Source organism: Lepus europaeus, chromosome 17 (genome assembly GCF_033115175.1).
Source record: "Lepus europaeus isolate LE1 chromosome 17, mLepTim1.pri, whole genome shotgun sequence".
Classification (NCBI taxonomy): domain Eukaryota; kingdom Metazoa; phylum Chordata; class Mammalia; order Lagomorpha; family Leporidae; genus Lepus; species Lepus europaeus.
In genome coordinates this window covers 76,598,310-76,617,520 of record NC_084843.1, presented here as the reverse complement: position 1 = coordinate 76,617,520, position 19,211 = coordinate 76,598,310, and the positions used below count along the sequence as shown (strand labels likewise).

At 54.9% G+C, this 19,211-nt stretch overlaps 1 protein-coding gene across 1 annotated transcript; it reads right to left on the bottom strand.

Annotated features, from left to right (window-relative positions):
- Positions 1-1,161: 1,161 nt before the first annotated feature.
- On the bottom strand, positions 1,162-3,554 carry FAM25A (family with sequence similarity 25 member A). The gene is made up of 3 exons (XM_062215387.1): positions 3,482-3,554; positions 2,644-2,706; positions 1,162-1,326 (listed from the first exon to the last, which is right to left on the bottom strand). Exons 1-3 carry the CDS (start codon positions 3,552-3,554, stop codon positions 1,193-1,195), a joined length of 270 nt encoding a protein of 89 aa, XP_062071371.1. The 3' UTR covers positions 1,162-1,192.
- Between the last annotated feature and the right edge of the window lie 15,657 nt (positions 3,555-19,211).

The window sequence follows — 19,211 nt, the reverse complement described above, 5'->3', positions numbered from 1 at the left end:
CCTAGATGGCCACAATGGCTGGAGCTGCACCGATCCGAAGCCAGGAGCAAGGAGCTTCATCTGGGTCTCCCACACGGGTGCAGGGCCCAAGGACTTGGGCCATCACCACTGATTTCCCGGGCCATAGCAGAGAGCTGGATCGGAAGAGGAGCAGCCAGGATAGAACCAGCGCCCACATGGGGGATGCCGGCGCCTCAGGCCAGGCTTTGACCCGCTGTGCCACAGCTCCGGCCCCGGAAACAATCTTTCAAAAAACTTAGCATAGGTGCTGGCATTGTGATAGAGCAGGTTATGCCACTGCCTGCAACACCAGCATCCCATATGAGTGCCAGTTTGAGTCCCGGCTGCTCCATTTCTTCTTCTTCTTCTCCTTCTCCTTCTCCTTCTCCTTCTTTTTAAGATTGATTTATTATTTGAAAGTCAGAGTTCACATAGAGAGAAGGAGAGATCTTCCATTTGCTGGTTCACTCCCCAATTGGCCAGAGCTACACTGATCCAAAGCCAGGAGCCAGGAGCTTCTTCCAGTTCTCCCATGCGGGTGCAGAGGCCAGGGACTTGGACCATCTTCTATTGCTTTCCCAGCTATAGCAAAGACCTGGCTCGGAAGTGGAGCAGCTGGGACTAGAACTGGCACCCGTGTGGGATGCCAGTGCTGCGGGCGGCAGCTTTACCTCACTACGCCATAGCTCCGGCCCCCAAGTTGCTCCACTTCTGATTGGGCTCCCTTGTAATGTGCCTGGGAAAGCAGCAGAAGATGGCCTAAGTGCTTGGGTCCATGCATTCCACATCGGAGACCCGGATGGAGTTCCTGATTCCTGGTTTCTGCCTGGCCCAGCCCTGACCGTTTTAGCAATTAGGAAAGTGAACCAGTGGATGGAAGATCTCTCTCTATATATAACAGTATGTTTCAAATACATGAATAAATCTTTTTAAAAGAAGACGAAATGTAGCACAGGTGCTAGCAGTTCTTCTAGAGCTCCTTGCGTGTGGGCGAGAGCTCGCTGCCTGGCACACAGCCTGCAGGTGGGACACACAGGCAGCAGATGGAACGCTGGGGGAACATGCAGCACTTGTGGTGAAAGATACTCAGCCTAGTGTCTCCACGCAAACAGGAATACATCCAGGGACTGGCGTACACGTTTTGCGTCTTTTTATTGAGATTTAGGAAGGGACAGCGCGGGGGCAGGCACGCTCACTGTCCCAGCTTGCCCAGGCCCTCCGCAGCGTGGGTGACGGCTTCGGAGACCGTGTGTGACACCTTCTCAGTGACCTCCTTCACCACCTTGTCCCCTGACTCTTGGGCTTTCTTTAGGGCTTCGCCAAGGGCTGTGGGGGGATAAAGAGAGGAACTGTCACTGAGGCGCTCCCCGGGCATGCAGGCTTGGGGCTCTTCTTGGAGGGGCCCCCTGGGGCAGAGCGCAGCAGGGTTCTGGGAAGAACGAATTCCTGGTTGATTTTATTCCCCCAATGACTTAGAGCCTCTGCTCATAGCTGTGTTCGCTGCTTAGATTTTGCTTTCCTGCTGATTTTTATATTGGGTTGTTATATCAGATTATTGTTTATGTTACAAATATTTTCCCTTAGCCTATCGGTTTTTCTATTGGCTTGGCTGATTAGTTTTTTTTGGTCTACCATGGAAAATTTTGAAATTTTATATTGTCGGGCTTGCCTGATGTTTCCTTTATGGCTGCTGAATTTTCTGCCCTAGATTAAAAAGATCCTCCTCTCCCTAAGATTCTGCCAAAGTCTGCCATGGTCCTGCTGTGGGGTGAATGTGTCCCCCCAAAATCCATACGTTGAAACCCAAATCCTCAGTGTGCTGGGATTAAGAGGTAGGGCAAAGGGGAAGTAATTAGGTTATGAGGGCAGAGCAGGGTTTGGTGCCCTGATACGGGAACCCCAGGAGCTAGTTTGCTCCTCCCACTGCATGCAGGCTGGAGGCACGGCCTGGGAGCCAGGAGGTAGGAGGTGGGCCCTCACAGGACAGGAAATCTGCCAGTAATGGGTTGCTATGGTTTATAAGCTCCCCACATGAAAGTAGTTTAACCCAGCAGCCTGAATCAAGACGGGTACCATCTAATAATTCAACAAATTCACGTGTTAACATTTAGGCCCCTGGTTCCCCTGCAAGCTATGCAGGGTCTTCAAAAAGTTCATGGAAATACGCATTATGAAAAAAAAAAAAATAATGCACGAATTTCACATTGGTTTTGCCCCAAAATAATCTTTCGATTCCATTTGTCCATGAACCTGGAGACGCAGCTCCTATTTCGGCATAAGGAGTGGGGTAGCTCATGCTTCTTACATGGGTTCTACTCACAACACACGTGCGTACATACGTGTTTATAGAAATAAGGAATGTTAGATCTGTGGCACGCTGTTCCAGCGCACAGCTACACAGTCTTGGGGACCCACAGAGGGGACGATGAGGATGGCGCCCGGATGCCAACACGACAATTGCATGCCAGCAGGAAGGGGTTGCAAAATGCGAGCAGGGCTCGCCCTGGTTGGGCAAAGAAGGGGCCGGCCCAGCCCCTAGCTCCCTTCTCCACCCCACCCCCCCACCCCGCTTCCCTCGCTGCGCCCCCTACTTCCTCCCTCCCCCCGCGCCCCGTTTCTCCTGCCCAGCCTTAGCCCCGGTACCTTTCTCTCCAGCCTCCTTGGCATGCTCCACCACCTCCTTCACCACTTCCTCCACGGCGTGAACTGAACGGAGAAGACAAGTGCAGGGTGAGGGCGCAGCGTGGCTCGCCGCGCCACACCCCCACCGGCTCACAACAAGGGGCTCCAGCTGGGTCCCTTCAAAGACTCCAGGCAGAGAGAGCCCAATGAGGCCACGGGGCCTCCGCGGCCCCCAGCCTGGCACAGCCTGGGACGCCCAGGAGTGGGCCTGCCGCCAGCTGGGGACGCAGAGTCAGGGCCAGGCCTGTTTGCGAGGGCGCCACGCCCCTCTGGACGGGCCTAATCCGGTGCCTGGTCCTGCAAAGCCAAGCCCCGCGAGGCAGCTCCTCCCACGAGAGGGGGTGCTGTGCGCACGTCCGAGTTGTTTCCAGTTTGGGTCCAAACTGGACGATTTCGGAGTCAGAACTGGTTCTGTTGCTCCACCCTCCCCTGCTGGGTTCTCTCAACTGTCAAACGGGAAATCGTGTAAAACCCAGAGGCTAGGCAAAGCCAGACTGGCCAACTGCCGGCCCCCACGCCCCCAGCATCTGACTGCACCCCTGCCCCCTCTGGACTGGCCTCCCTCCTGGTCCTGAGCTGTTGCGGTCAATGAGACTCTCCCGGCTCTAACACAGGCTGTTCTGCCTGGCTCCTGGCTCCTGCCCCCCGCCCTGCCCCCGCTCCCTCGGTCCCAGTGGGGCTGGTAGACCAGGGCTCTGCACCTCCGCCTGTCTGCTGGAATCTGCCTCCGACAGGCCCAGTCGAGTCTGCTCCCCTGCCCCACCCTGGCCCAGGTGCAAAGCAGCCCCAGGGTGCTCACCGGCTCCCTCAGTGGCCTTCTCCGTGCGGTGGGCCAGGCCCTCAGCCGCCAGCTTCCCCAGGCCTCCCAGCATTGTGTGGCAGCGGGTGGTTGACAAGCAGGATGCCAGGGACTGCACCAGCCGGCTTTTATAGATGCCTCTGATGGGCCGAGCCCTCGCCTGGGCTGGGCAGGTGAGTCAGTGGAGGCGGCGGCAGGAGGAAGAGCTGGGTGGGGCCACTCCAGTGCTGTGGGCGGTGGCCATGCCCCTCTGACAGCAGGAGAGCCTGGCACTCGGTGTCCTAGGGACCCTGGGAGGGACAGGGAGCAGGGCTAAGGCTGGGCAGGAGAGGCCAGCTCTGCACATGCCACTTCCCCAGGGCTGGGGGCTTGAGTGCTCTGGGAGGTGACAGCTCTTGGAGGCGCCGGCCATGCCTGCCCCTGCAGTCCAAGATCTCCAAGCCTGGGCACTCGGAGATACCTGGTGACAAGGCCCAAGGCTTCCAGCCTGCTGTTCAGGATCTCCGGTGTGGCCGAGTCAAGGGTTTGGGAGGGGGTCAGCGTAACCACTCAGGTCAGGAACACAAGTGGAGTGGGGCACTGCCCATCCTGTCCCCTGGCTCTGCAGGGAAGCCTGGCAGCTTCCACAGGGCAGGTGGGAGGCTCGGGGCGGTGCCGTGCCCAGGGCAGAGGAGGACACGGGGCGCAGTCACTCTGGCTGGCCACTCAGCTGACCCTCATCCACGGAGCACATGGCAGGTGGGACTTGGGGAGGCCCTGTGAGCTCAGCGGTGCCCCTCCCCGCAGAGGTATGCAGAAGGGCACACCGCAGCCCAGCCCCACCCGGGAGGTCTCTCACCTGAGCCAGAGTGCCCCAGGAAGCAGCTGTCCTGGTCCCTGTTACATCACCTGTTGAGGGGCCGGGCGGCCTCCCTGGTGGCTTAGGGTGGACAGACGCCTCAAGCCATGTGCCACGTGCTGCTTCCCTTAGTCACTAGCCCAGCCTGAGCCTCAGTTTCCTCCTCCATGAAATGGGGACAGCCATGCCTTCCTGCTGTGTCACTGGCAGCCAGTGGCACCAAGAAAGCACACTCCGGGGAACCTCATGCACGCAGCCCCTATCCTGGCTGTGCTAGGCAGGTGGCCCCTGGCAGGGAGCCCTGAACACCCAGTGAGGTGGGCCAGGGAGGCAACCTAGCGGCCAGCAGGCTGGAGGCTGTGAGGCCCGCTGACCGGGGGAGGCTGGGAAGCCCGCTGACCGGGAGCCAGCAGGCACGTTCCTGCTCCTGCTCACGTGGGCCAGGCCCATGGCCGGACTCTGAAGCAGGCTCCCACGTCTCTCAGACCTGACCTTCTGGGTGTGGTGGGGCCTGATTAGAGTCTGCCAGATCGCAGCCCTCACGGCCTGGGCCCTATGGAGCTGATGGAGGCCCAGGCCCATGGCTGGGGTGGCCAGTGTACTGTGGAGCATCAGGATCTGTGGCCACAGCCCACAAACGTACCATGGCCATCTCCCCTCAGCAGCAGTGGATTGAAGCTTAAACAATGTGGAGGAGCCCTCTTTAAGAAAAAAGAGGAGGCCGGCGCCGTGGCTTAACAGGCTAATCCTCCACCTTGCGGCGCCGGCACATCGGGTTCTAGTCCCGGTTGGGGCACCGGATTCTATCCCGGTTGCCCCTCTTCCAGGCCAGCTCTCTGCTATGGCCCGGGAAGGCAGTGGAGGATGGCCCAAGTCCTTGGGCCCTGCACCCGCATGGGAGACCAGGAGAAGCACCTGGCTCCTGGCTTCGGATCAGCGAGATGCGCCGGCCACGGCGGCCATTGGAGGGTGAACCAACGGCAAAAAGGAAGACCTTCCTCTCTGTCTCTCTCTCTCACTGTCCACTCTGCCTGTCAAAAAAAAAAAAAAAAAAAAGAAAAAAAAAAAGAAAAAAGAGGAGCCATCCCCTGTTTCCTCTGGGGACCTCTGGGCTCCCGTGCCGCAGACAGGTCTGTCCCCACCAGCCCCAGGATGACTTCCAGACCCCACAGATCCCTCCTCCTAGCCCTGGAGCACAGCTGCTGCCACAGGCCCTCGGCACAGCTGGGCCACTCAGCAGCACTCTGACCCCGGTGTCCAGCCCAGCGCCAGGCCCAGCACAGCCTCGGGGACAGCTGCCCATCCCCTCCCTGTCAGGTCTCTGCCCCCTTGCCATGGCCCCCTGCCCACAAGAGCCTGGCTATCTTCAATACTCTGCCTCCGGGTGAGCTTTGTGACTCTCCTGGTGACACACCCCACTGCCCCGGGTCTCTTGGCCAAGGCTGCCTCCAATCACATGTCCCAAATGCCCAATGGGGAGAAGGCAATGACCTGGCCAGGCCAAGCCATTTGGACCAGCCTCGCTCGGGCTCTTGAGCTCTGGGCCAGGCCCAGTCCTGCTTGGCTGCCAGGCCGAGCCAGCTCCCTGTCCCCCCAGGCCAGCCCGAGTGCCCTGGTAGCCCCTGTGAGGACTGGACTTCTAGCCATGGATGGGTTCTGGTCCGAGCAGCTGGGCTCAGGCATCCGCAGGGACCATCTTTACCTGTGCAGGTGAATCTGAAAGTGACTCAGCTGAGGCCCACTCTCCACCACCCCAGCTTGGAAGAGCCCCAGCCCACACGGGACCCCGGTGGAGTGGCCCCTGCCAGCATATCCTGAGTCAGTCTTTCAAGTCCAGCCCCCTTCTTGGACAGAGAGAATCTGGCTTGGACAGGAGCAGACTCATTCCCCAGGTAGAATTTGCCCAACAACACCCAGTTTGGCCCAGGACCAACTGGCTGATCCATCAAGCCAAGGAGAGCCTATTTTTCAAACAGTAATTTGCCAACTTAGTAATTATCAGTTCTTTAAAAAAAAAAAAAAAACAAAACTGTTTATTTTAAGGAGTTAAACACTTAGGGTGCCTCCTGTCTGGGGTCGGGGCTTGGGGTGACAATTCCCCGTGTCGTTTGCTCAGCAGCTGTCCCAACATCAAGTGCACCTCCTGCTTGTGTTTTCACAGAGGTGAGCTCGCTGCACCCATAGATCTGCACACCCTGACCCCACTGAGCCCTTCAGGCCACAGGACAGCTGTGTCCAGACTCCGGGAGATCGGGCCTATTCTCCCTTTCACCTCTTGGTGGGGACCAGTCACCTGCTGAAGGGACTCAGAGGGCCCAATGACCCTGGGAAGGGACTGAGGACGGATGGATCAGGGTGGTTACCTCCCCGGGCCCGGAGGAGGGGCGGGAGAGGTGTCCATAGACCCCGGCAGAGCTACAGCTGTCGCAGAGGGCCAGCAGACAGGCGCTGCCGCCATCAGTAGAGGAACCGGCCCAGCAAGGCGGCAGGCTCAGGCACCAATAGCCTCTGCTCTCCAGCAGTCCCTACTGGCTGCCTCCCTCCAGGGCCAGAGGGTGAGGGATCGGGGTGACGGGAGAGCGGGGTGCAGCCTGGCCTCGCTGGACCCACAGGCCTGGGAGGAGCCGGCAGTAGCTCAAGGCTACATCGTCCCGTCATTGTCCCGTCTCTCCGATCTCAGCACCATCAGCCGGGGAGAAGGGGGCCCTGGGAAGGCAGGGCCGAGGCCAGCCTTGGAGGCTGACGCTGCAGAGACAAGGCTGCTGGAGGCAGCTTCCTGGAGCCGGCTGGGTTCTGCATGTCAGAGAGACTGCACAGGGGAGTCCCACACAGTTCTGGAAGAAGGGCAGCAAAGGACCCTGGGCAGCTCCCAGCCCCTGCCCCTCCCCAGGAGTCTCCGCTGAGGTCCCCTCTTCCTCAGCGAACCACAGACGGCCGGCAGCCTCCAATATACTGTGAACGCAAGGGCTCCGTGATTGACAAGGCGGGTGTCTTCCCTCCAGCTCACTTGTGTGTACGTATTCCTCCCGATGTTCACATCTCACTTAGAGTACAGTGGTCAGTGGCTGGCGTGGTGGTGCAGTGGGGTAAGCCACAGCCCATAATGCCAGCAGCCCGCAGCAGAGCACTGGTTCAAGTCCCGGCTGCTCCACTCTGACCCAGTTTCACACTAGCACAGATGGTGCTGCCACTCGTGGGGGAGACCCAGATGGAGTTCTGGGCTCCTGGCTTAGGCCCTGGCCTGAACCTAGCTGTTGTGGCCATTTGGATAGAACCAGTGGCTACAAGATCTCTGTCTCTCTGTCTCATTGTCTCTCTCTGCACTTTGCCCTCCAGGTAAATTTTTAAAAAAATTGTACAGGGGGCCGGCGCCGCGGCTCACTAGGCTAATCCTCGGCATGCGGCGCCGGCACCCCGGGTTCTAGTCCCGGTCATGGCGCCAGATTCTGTCCCGGTTGCCCCTCTTCCAGTCCAGCTCTCTGCTGTGGCCCGGGAGTGCAGTGGAGGAGGGCCCAAGTCTTTGGGCCCTGCACCCGCATGGAAGACCAGGAGAAGCACCTGGTTCCTGGCTTTGGATCCGCATGGTGTGCTGGCCACAGCGGCCATTGGAGGATGAACCAACAGTAAAGGAAGACCTTTCTCTCTGTCTCTCTCTCTCTCACTGTCCACTCTGCCTGTCAAAAAAAAAAAAAAAAAATGTACAGGGGCCAGTGCTGTGGTGCAGCGGGTTAAAGCCCTGGCTTGAAGCGCTGGCATTCCTTACGGGTGACAGTTCAAGACCCGGCTCCTCCACTTCCTATCCAGCTCTCTGTTGTAGCCTGGGAAAGCAGTGGAAGGTGGCCCAAGTCCTTGGGCCCCTGCACACAGACCTAGAAAAAGCTCCTGGCTCCTGGCTTCAGATCGGTGCAGCTCTGGCTGTTCGACCATTTGGGAACTGAACCAGCGGATGGAAGACCTCTCTCTCTGTCTATGCCTCTCCTCTCTCTGCCTCTCCTTCTCTCTGTGTGTGTAACTCTGACTTTCAAATAAATAAATAAAATCTTTAAAAAACATAAAATAAGTGTTAACCCATGAAACACACATCAAAGGCTATGAGGAGATGTGTTTTAGTTTTTTTGGTTTGTTTAAGATGTATTTACCTGAGAGGCAGAGTTACAGACTGAGAGGGGGAGAGACAGAGAGGTCTTCCATCCGCTGGTTCACTCCCCAGATGGTCGCAATGGCCAGAGCTGGACTGATCTGAAGCCAGGAGCTTTTTCTGGGTCTCCCATGTGGTGCAGGGGCCCAAACGCTTGGACCATCTCCTGCTGCTTTCCCAGGTGCATTAGCAGGGAGCTGGACTGGAAATGGAGCAGCCAGGACTTGAATGGGTGCCCGGATGGGATGCCAGTGCCGTCTCCACTCATTGTTCCTAGGACTGCATCTAGGGACCCTCAGCAGACAGAGATAGGAAGTATATGAAGGTATTTCAAAATGTTCACGGAAAATGGAATTAAAAGATACCTTTGTTTTGGTGCAAAAAACTCTTACGTTGTATACACAAGAGGCCTTCAAAAACTTAACGAAAATGTGTACCATGAAAAAACTATGGACAGACATAAACAGCTTTGAATTTTCCATGAAGGTCCGTGATACGCATGCGTTCTGTTCTAGTGTGTAGTTGTTTCAGACCTGCTCACCCGCTCTCCTGTGAGACACACATTCACCGGCCCTCTTACACAACACACGTACTGTTCTGTTTGCTTTGGGGCCTACAGAACCCAGCCAAGCTACTGTTTTCAAGGTACTGCCTTTTTTCTTTTCTTCCCCAACCCCTCAAGGTGGTTCTTTGCTTCATTTGTAATAAGGGGTAGGCCCATTTGGCAGAGTTCATATTCCATTTTGGGTTCTCCCCACCACACACACTTCCTAGTTGATTCCATGCCACTACGCCTATCAGTCGGATTTTCACCACTTTCAGGAAACCCTCAAGGCAGGCTAACTTTATGGAGAATGAGGTTTACTTTGGCTCAGTGTTTAAGAAGTTCAAGTCCAAGATCCAGAGGCCCCCTGTTGCTGGCAGAGTCTGGAGGCGGTACAGAGCATCACCCAGCGGGAGACAGGCACGGCGCCTGTGTGTCCAGGTGGTCTCTTAGAAAGCCAGCGGGGTTCACTCAGGGGGGCGGGGGGCTCCACTCTCACCACCCAACTCAGCCCCCTCCCACGGGCCTTGCTGCCAAGCACCACAGTGAGATCAAGTTTCCGCCTCTTAGTGCCACTGACATCAGACTTGGGAACCGATTGAGTTTTGGGGAACCGATATTCAAACCACAGCACTACGGTTCTACCAGTCACAGTTATAAAAACAGAGACTCAGGAGCCCCGCTCCGTCCTCCCTCTGCTATGCTGCAACCATTCCCCCCCTTTCAACACCCTCCCTGCCCCGTCCCATCCCTGTAGAGAACCGATGTCCTCACCCTCTGGCTTCTCCTTCCCGCATCCTCTCCCTACACAGAGGTGTGTGCCTCCCTACCTGCCCTGCTTTTCCTCCAGGAAGCACAGCAAACCACAGACACACACTATGTTTCTTTTTAAGATTTATTTATTTATTTGAAAGGCAGAGTTACAGAGAGGTACAGGAAGGGGGTGACTTCCATCCACTGGTTCACTCCCCAAATGGCAGCAATGGCTGGAGCTGCGCCGATCCAAAGCCAGGAGCTTCTTCCAGGTCTCCCATGTGGGTACAGGGGCCCAAGGACTTAGGCCATCTTCCACTGCCCTCCCAGGCCATAGCAGAGAGCTTGATCGGAAGTGGAGCAGCCGGGACTAGAACCGGCACCCACACGGGATGCTAGCACAGCAGGCAGCAGTTTAACTCACTGTGCCACTGCACCAGCCCCAACAGACACACTTCTGCACTTCACTTCTCCTTCCTTCTTAACAGTACAAATGTAATTTTTTTAATAAACACTAGAAAAGAATCTCAAAACTACACTGCCTAGAAAAAAAATTCCTATAGAAAAGATTCCTTCGGAGAGGACACACGAGGCTATTACGTGGCATTCCACTGCAGATTTTACAAAGAAAAGAGGACTCTTTGTAAGCAATGGTGGTTATGAAAGAAGACGGTGAAACAGAAATACTGGGATCCTGAGATGAGACAGTCAGACCGTGGGGGTAGGCAGAGCAGGAGACTATGTAACTCAGTGATGAAATAGTGGAAACCAAGATCAAAAAAACCATTACAGATAGGAAAGCAGATACAAGAAAATACGTGCCTAGGAAATAGAAAAATATTTAAAGATTTTATTTATTTTTATTTGAGAGGCAGAGTTACAGACAGAGAAAGAGGAATTCCACCTGCTGGTTCACTCCCCGAATGGCCACAACAGCAGGAGCTAAGCTGATCCGAAGCCAGGAGCCAGGAGCTTCCTCCTGGTCTCCCACATGGGTGCAGGGGCCCAAGCACTTGGAGCATCTTCCACTGCTTTCCCAGGGGCATTAGCAGGGAGCTGGATTGGAAGTGGAGCTTCCAAAAGTGGAATGGAAGACTCGAACCTGTGCCCCTATGGGATGCCAGCGCCACAGGCAGAGGCTTAGCCTACTATGCCACAGCGCCGGCCCCCAAGAAAGAGAAATTTTAAAATCAAAGACAAAAAGGAATCATATCCAAGAGAGGCACAGCAGAGTTGGAAACCAGGCAGAAAACAACCTCATGCCTACGCTTGTCTTTCCCCAAGAAGACACAAGCGGTGGAGTACAGCAAATTGTCTACAACACAGTTAAGCGGACGCTCAGCCTCACTGATGTAAACCAAGACCACAGGAGACACCACCTCACACCTGTCAGAGGGGCTGGTGTCCAAAAGACTAAAAGAGGCAGGTGTCATGGCCCAGTGGGCTAAGCCACACCCACGACACCCATCTCCCATACCCAAGTGCCAGTCCAGTCCTGGCTACTCTGTTTCAGATCCAATTTCCTGATAATGCATCCTGGGAGACGCTGGAGGATGGCTCAAGTACCTGGTCTCTGTCACCCACATGGCAGGCTCAGTGGGTTCCTGGCTTCATCCTGGCCCAGCCCTGGTTGTTGTGGGCATTTGGAGTGAACCAGTGGATGGAAGATTCTCTGTCTGTGTCTGCCTCTGCCTCTGTCTGTGTCTGTCTCTGTCTCTGTCGTCTCCCTGTTTCTATTGTTCTGCCTTTCAAGCAGATGAAGACAGAGTGGAAGAAAAGACAACAAGTGTTGGGGAGGAGGTGGAGAAAAGAGAACCCTGGTATGCAATTGGGGATGAATATTGGCACAGCTTTATGAAAAACAATACGGGGGCCGGTGCTATGGCATAGTGGGTAGAGACGCCACCTGCAGTGCCGGCATCCCATGTGGGCACCGGTTTGAGTCCCGGCTGCTCCACTTCCGATCCAGCTCTCTACTATGGCCTGGGAAAGCAGTGGGAGATGGACCAAGTCCTTGGGCCCCTGCACCCATGTGGGTGACCTGGAAGAAGCTCCTGGCTCCTGGCTTTGGATCGGCACAGCTCCAGCTTTTGCAGCCAATTGGGGAGTGAACCAGTGGATGGAAGACCTCTGTCTCTCTCTCTGCTTCTTTTCTCTGTGTAACTCTAACTTTCAAATAAATAAACAAATCTTGAAAAAAAAGAAAAAACAATATGGAAATTTCTCAAGAAATTAAAAATAGAAGCACCATACAACCCAGACATCTTTCTTCTGAATATATAATCAAAGAAAATGAAATCAGTTATCTCAAACAAGTGTCTGCACTTCCATATTCATTACAGCATTAGTCATAATTGCCAGAACCTAGAAACAACCCAGATGTCCATCAACAACTAGATAAAGAAAATGCATCACAGATAATGAAACATTATTCAGCCTTTAAAGAAAAAACACAGAAGGAGTGGGTGTTCAGGCTAGCAATTAAGACATCCGTGTCCCACATCAGCGAGGCCAGCTCCTGCCTCCAGCTGCCTGCCAATGCAGACTCTAGGGGGCAGCAGTGATGGTTCAAGTCAGTGAGTTCCTGCCACACGCACCCCCGACGCCCCCAACCCCAGGGAGACGTGGGTCACAGTCCCAGCTCCTGCTCCAGCCCCGGCCCACCCCAGCCACTGTCAGTATTTGGAGTGAATATGATATCTCTCTCCCTCGCTCACTCACTTGTTCTGGCTCTTGCTCTCTCTCTCTGCCCTCCCCCCCCCTCTCTCTCCATCTCTCAAATACACAATAATTTTAAAAGAGGAAATTTTGCCATTTGCAATAACATGGATAAACCTTAAGGACTTTATGTTAACAGAAAGAAGCCAGGCATAGAAGGCCAAGCCTGCATGATCTCACTTACATGAGGACTCCAAAAAAAGCCAAATCCATAGAAACAGAGTAGAATGGAGGTTAGCAGGGGCTGGGGGTTCCTGGTGGGGGAAGTGGGGAGATGACAGGTACAGGGTGCAAACCTTCAATTATGTCAGATAAATAATACATTCTAGAAAGTTAACGTAAGACATAGCAACTGGAGTTAATAATACTGTATCGTATACTTGAAATTTGGCAGGAAGAATAGGACTCAGTATCCTCAGCACACACACAAAACTGTAACAATGCGACGAGGTGGATGTATTAATTAGCTTGGCTGTAGTGATCACTTACTATGTACACACACAGGCAGCGGGCTAAGGGCAGGCATTATGGTATATAGCTGGTTAAGCTGCTACTTGTGTGACACCTGCATCCCATATTGGAGTGCCTGGATCATGCACCGCCTACTCCACACTTCCAATCCAGCCTCCTACCAACGCCCCTGGGAGGCAGCAGACGGTGGCCCAAGTACTTAGGTCCCTACCATCCGCATGAGAGACCCAGGGGCACTTCTGGCTTCAGCCTGGAGTGGCCCCAGCTGTTGTGGTTGTGGGCCTTTGGGGATTAAATCGGTAGATGGAAGGTCTCTCTCTCTCTCTCTCTCTCTCCCTCCCTCCCTCCCTCTCTGTCATGCTGACTTTCAAATAAATAATGTTTTTAACAAATCAGGCTATATTTTAAATATATGCAATTTCAATTTAAAATTTTTAACTTTTTAAAGCACATTTATTTATTTATTTATTTGAAAGAGGAAGAGACGGAGCCAGAGAGAGAGAGAGAGAGAGAGAGAGAGAGAGATCTTCCATTTACTGGTTCACTCCCAAATGCCTGCAACAACGAGGGCTGGGCCAGGCTGAAGCCAGGAGCCTGGAGCTCCATCTGGGTCTCCCACGTGGTTGGCAGGGGCCCAAGCACTTGGACCATCTGCTGCTGCTTTCCCAGGCACATTGGCAGGGAGCTGGAATGGAAGTGGAACAACTGGGACTCAAACCAGCGTCCATATGGTTTGAGTATACCTTACCATATCTTATATACTTTGTCCATGTGCCTCAACCAAACATTGAAGAATTCAAAATATTGTTCACATAAGCTCTTCCTTTGTTATTTTTATTTTTTATAACTATTTTTAAAGATGTATTTATTTGAAAGGCAGAGTTAGAGAGAGAGACAGAGAGATCTTCCATCTGCTGGTTCACTCCTGAAAGATCCACAACAGCCAGGGCTGGACCAAGCCAAAGCCAGGAGCCAGGAACTACACGAGGTCTCCTACATGATGGCAGGGTCCCACAGGGAACTTGGATCAGAAGTGGAGAAGCTGGGACTCAGATTTGTGCTCATATGGGACACCAGCATTGCAGGAAGCAGCTTAACCCACAGTGCTGCAACACTAGTTCCTATTTTCCCTTTTTTTAAAACAGAAAATGCCATACACACAAACAGAATATATAATGGGGCAGGCATTTAGCATAGCAGTTAAGATGCCCATATCCCAGGACCAACATTGTGGCACAGCAGGTTAAGCTTCCGCCTGGGATGCCAGCATCCCATATGAGCTCCAGTTTGAGTCCCAGCTGCTCCACTTCCTATCCAGCTCCCTGCTAATGCACCTGAGAAATCAGCAGAAGATGACCCAAGTCTTTGGGCCCCTGCCATCCATGTGGGAGACCTGGAAGGGGTTCCTGGCCCCTGGCTTTGGCATAGTGTAGCCCAGCTCTTGCCTCTGTGGCCATGTAGGGAGTGAACCAGTGGATGGAAAGCTCGCTTGCTCTCGCTCTCGCTCTCTCTCTCTCTCTCTCTCTCTCTCTGTAATTGCCTTCTCAAGCAAACAAATAAATCGTTTTTTTTAAATGCCTGTATCTCGTATCAGAGTACCTGCATTCAAGTGCTGCCTCTGCTCCCAATTCCAGATTCCTGCTAAGGGGAGGCAGCAGATGAAGGCTCCAGAAGTTGGTTCCATTCCACCCAGGTGGAAATCCTGGATGGAGTTCCCAGCTCCTGGATTCAACCTGAACCAGGCCTGGCTGTTGCAGGGCATTTGGGGAGTGAACCAGTAGACAGGAGATTCATTCTCTCTCTCTCTCTCTCTCTCTCTCTCTCAAATAAAATACCTACATGATTTGTAAAACAATAGAATAGAATGCACTCCCAGGCACCCATCAGTCAACTATAAAAATGATCAGCTCAGATCCCACCAGCTCACCTGGAGCCTGGACAACCAGCGTAGCCCCATCAGCAGACAGCGGGCAGCACCTCAGCAAAGGGAACGGCAGGGTCTAAGACAAAATCCAAAGCGTGCCTCAGGGCCGAGGAAGGAAGTGCAAGGCATGAGCTTCCACAGAGGAGAAGGGAGGCAAGAAAGGCAACAGCGGGGTGTGTGTGTGTGTGTGTGTGTAAGTGCAGGACTCTGCCCTGTGGCTCACGCGCAGGGTGACGGGAATCAAAGCTGAGAGCCAAGTGGGAGAGGTCTCTGCACAGAAAGGGAACAGACACACGAGGCTCATCCTCTGGGCTGACTCTGGGTGGATGAGGAAGAGGAGGGAGGAAGGCGCCACAGGGAACACCCTCCACCTGCAGACTGCAGCCCTCGGGTGGGGGCCCCAGAATGTCACGTCAGGGGCTCTCTCTCTGGCCCGATAGGGACCCGGCAGTTGGAGGCTTAGGAATGACTTGCGGGAATTGCTAATGAAAGACTTGATCTTTGGAGACTTGACTGTGATCCAACAGATGGAACAGCCACAGCTCTTTGCTCCTCTGTCAGCCTGGGCTCAACTCACTTCGTACACCTGGGTGGAGACAGGCCTGGGCACGTACAGGCTCCCACGAATCAACAGTAGAGAATAAAATACATACACGATTTGTAAAAACAGAAGGAACTCTCATGCACCTATTACTCAACTATAAAAATGATCAGCTCAGATCCCAGACATCTCAGTAGAGAACAGAAGAGAATAATCAGTAGAGAATAAAATACAGTGGTATGGGGCATGCACTGTGGCATAGCGGGTAAAGCTACCGCCTGCAGTGTCAGCATCACATATGGGCGCCGGTTCAAGACCTGGCTGTTCCACTTCCCATCCAGCTCTCTGCTATGGCCTGGGAGAGCAGTGGGTGATGGCCCAAGTCCTTGGGCCCCTGCACCTGCGTGGGAGACCTGGAAGAAGTTCCTTGCTCCTGGCTCCGGATTGGCGCAGCTCTGGCCAACTGGGGAGTGAGCCAGCGGAGAGAAGCTCGCTCTCTCTCTCTCTCTGCCTCTCCTTCTCTCAGTGTGTTACTGACAGTGGTTCATGCATTCGCCTACCTAACGTTGCCATGTTGCCAGAGCACTGAGCTAGGCCCTGGCAGGCACTACTCAGTGTCCAAGGGAAACATCACAATAGATTTAATTTTAGAGATGTCAATTGGCCATATCTGTAGTTCTAGAATCAGGCAGCACTTCATCCCATAAAATAGCAGTGTTCTGATGGACTGAGCAGCGATTAGGGTTTTCTGGTTGTTTTTTAAAGATTTTATTTATTTATTTGAAAGAGTTACAGAGAAGGAAAGGCAGAGGCAGAGAGAGAGAGAGAGAGAGAGAGAGAGAGAGATCTTCCATCTGCTGGTTCACTCCCCAAATGGCTGTAATGCCCAGGACAGGGCCAGGCCGAGGCCAGGAGCCAGGAGCTTCATCCAGGTCACAAACAAGGGCGCAGGGGCCTAACGACTTGGGCCATCTTCCACTGCTTTCCCAGGCTCGTTAGCAGGGAGCTGGATCAGAAGTGGAGCACCCGGGACTTGAACCAGTGTCCATACAGGATGCTGGCATTGCAGGTAGTAGCTTTACCAACTACGCCACAGCATTGGCCCCAGAGATTAGTTTTATAGCCAGAAAGGGGCTGAAGCAAAAGAAACAAAAGAACAAAAAGGCCTTGGTTGGGGACAGGCATTATGTAGCAGGAGGTTAGGCTGCCGCTGGGATGCCAGCATTCTAGAATAGAGTTCAAGTCCAGCGCTGGGCTTCTGATCCAGCTTCCCGCAAGTGCGCCTGGCAAGCAGCGCTCAGTCTCCGCCGCCCTTGTTGGAGACCCGACTGGAGTTCCTGGCTCCTGGCTTCAGGCATTTGGGGAGTGAATGAGCTGCTGGGAGATATTTCTCTCCCTCTCTTTCTTCCTGTCACTCTGCCTTTCAAAGAAAGAATGTTTTTTTTTTTAAAAAGGCCAGTGATCTGTTGTTTCAGACTGACGTCTCTTGCAAAGTGGGGACAGACAGGGAGATAACAGAAAATAGGTAACATCAGGTTGCTTCAGCTTATCTTTTTGGTAACGCGCAAAGCAGCAAGAACGTGCGACAAAAACTTGGCTGTGCTCTCTTCTGATTTCTCAGAGCCTCAGATGACAACTTAGCTTTGGTTTTGAGTTTTTAGACTGGGGTGGAGGGGTGCTAAGGGCAGGAGCTTTATCCAAAACAATGATGTCCTGTAGTTACTGAACACAACATCCTGTAACACAAGTTACTTAAAACGTATGAATCACTTGTTTCTGGCATTTCCAACTTGTATGTTTGGAGCTCAGTTGATCACGCGTAACAGAAACCATGGCAAGCGAAAGCATAGGTTAAGGGGAAGCTGGTGTGCAGTGAGGATGCATGGCTGGTGGTCCGGCTGTGTGTAGGCGGGAAGGCCTCCAGGGCAGGACCATGGCAGCCTGGTTCCACTGCAAAGCATCTGAGCTTCCCTTTGCAACCAAAAACCTAATCCATGGTAGCTCCACAGGGAACACAGAGGTTAATGCATGGCCCGCATCAGGCGGCTCATCAGCAAGTTGGTTTCCTTGGGCTTGTTCCTTCCCTAGTTGTATGCAGCAGCCTCGGGTTTGGGGGAGCATTTGCAGTCCACTGACCATGAGGGACCACTTCTTCCTCTGTTTTCTTGTTTGAAAAACACCAACAATGAGGGGCTGGGGCTGGCCTGACAGTTAAGACAAGGGCAGCAATGGCCACAGCCCACATTGGAGAACCCGGGCTCCACGTCCAGGCTCCACTTTTTGTTCCCTGGGAGGCAGCAGGGGGTGCCAAGTGGCTGGGTTTCTGTCGCCCACGTGAAAGACCTGGATTGAGCTCCCAAGAGCCCAGCTCTGGCTACTGTGGGCATGTGGGGAGTGACCAGCACACAGGAGCCCTCACTCGCTCTCCCCCTCTGCAAGTGCCCCGGCCCTTCTCTCCTAGGCCAGAGCTAGGTCACACAGTCACGCGTAGGGCACCCCCTCACCAGAACAGGCCAACAGGCAGGGCGAGGACAGGGATTTATGCGAGTCGTGCAGGACGAGGACGCACCCCCCAAGACGACTCGTCCACTGGCCCTAACCACCAGGCCATCTGGCTGGGCCGCTCCAGGCGCTGGAAGCAGCCCCAGACGTCTCCTCCCTTCCTTTGGCGCACCCGGGACAGCCTTGGCTGATTCTGCAGATTGGGGGAGGGGAGTGTCTTTGGGGGAAGCAGTGGAGCACGGATTCGCGTGCAGCCCCGTGTTGGCCGAGGTCTGGATCTGGGGGACAGCCAGGCCGGCGCAGGGGCGCACCCGCCATGAGCCCAGGGCTGCGAGCCTCGCGGTGGGCCGGAGTCGGCTTGCAGAGGGAGAAGGCGCGGTCCGTGAGTCTGCGCTACCACGGGCAGCCTCCGCGCGCGTCCCGGGCAGCGGAGCGAGCAAGGGCTCAGAGCAGTGGAAACTGCAGAGAGGGGCGCCGGGCGCTGCCGGGCCCCCGGGCTGGGCCGTGAGTCACCCGTCAGCGGACCTTGCCAGGGCGCGGCCGCCTGCGTGGACACGTGCCGGGAACGGGGGTGCAGAGTGGGACTTTGGCTTGCGGGAAGCCTGGTCCAGCGGGAACCCGGCGGCCACAAAGCCCAGCTGGGTTCAGAGCGGGACGTGCCTGAGTTGTCCCGAATACAGGGTTACTTAAGGGCGGGGTCGCGTGCCCGAGCGCGCGCACGCGCACGCACTGCCCGGTGCCCAGTGCCCGCGCTCCGCACGCTCCGCGGCCACGTGCAGGCCCCTCCCAGAGGGCGTGGCCGGGCGGGGCTCCTCCGGGCGGCCGCACCCGAGCCCATGAGTCACCCTGGGTTCCGCTCTGGGACTGCGGGGCAGCCTCTTGTTCTCAGTGGCCTGCGGTCCTCGCGAGCGCCTGCCCCCAGCCTCCTGGCGTTGCTCCTGGTTCCTGAGACCACCCTCTGCTCCGGGCCGGAAAATGAGCCTCGAAGATTGGAGACCAGGGGAGGCACCTGGCTCCTGGAAATGTGGGCGGGGGCGGCGCGCGTTGTGGGTCGCGGTAACCTGCGGGTCGGGGCCTCTGCGTCGCACGTGGGAGTCCCTGGGTACGGGTGCCGACGCCCCCTCCGGCGTCCCAGCCTCCTGCTGATGCGCACCCTGGGAGGTGGCAGGTGCCGGTGCCTGGGAGCGAGCTCCCCTCTCTGTTTCAACTAAAGAAATATCTTTAGAGACAATAGCATTCTTTAAAAAGCACATGGAAAATGAGATTAAGAGTTCAGTGTATTTTGATGCCAAAAAGTTTGA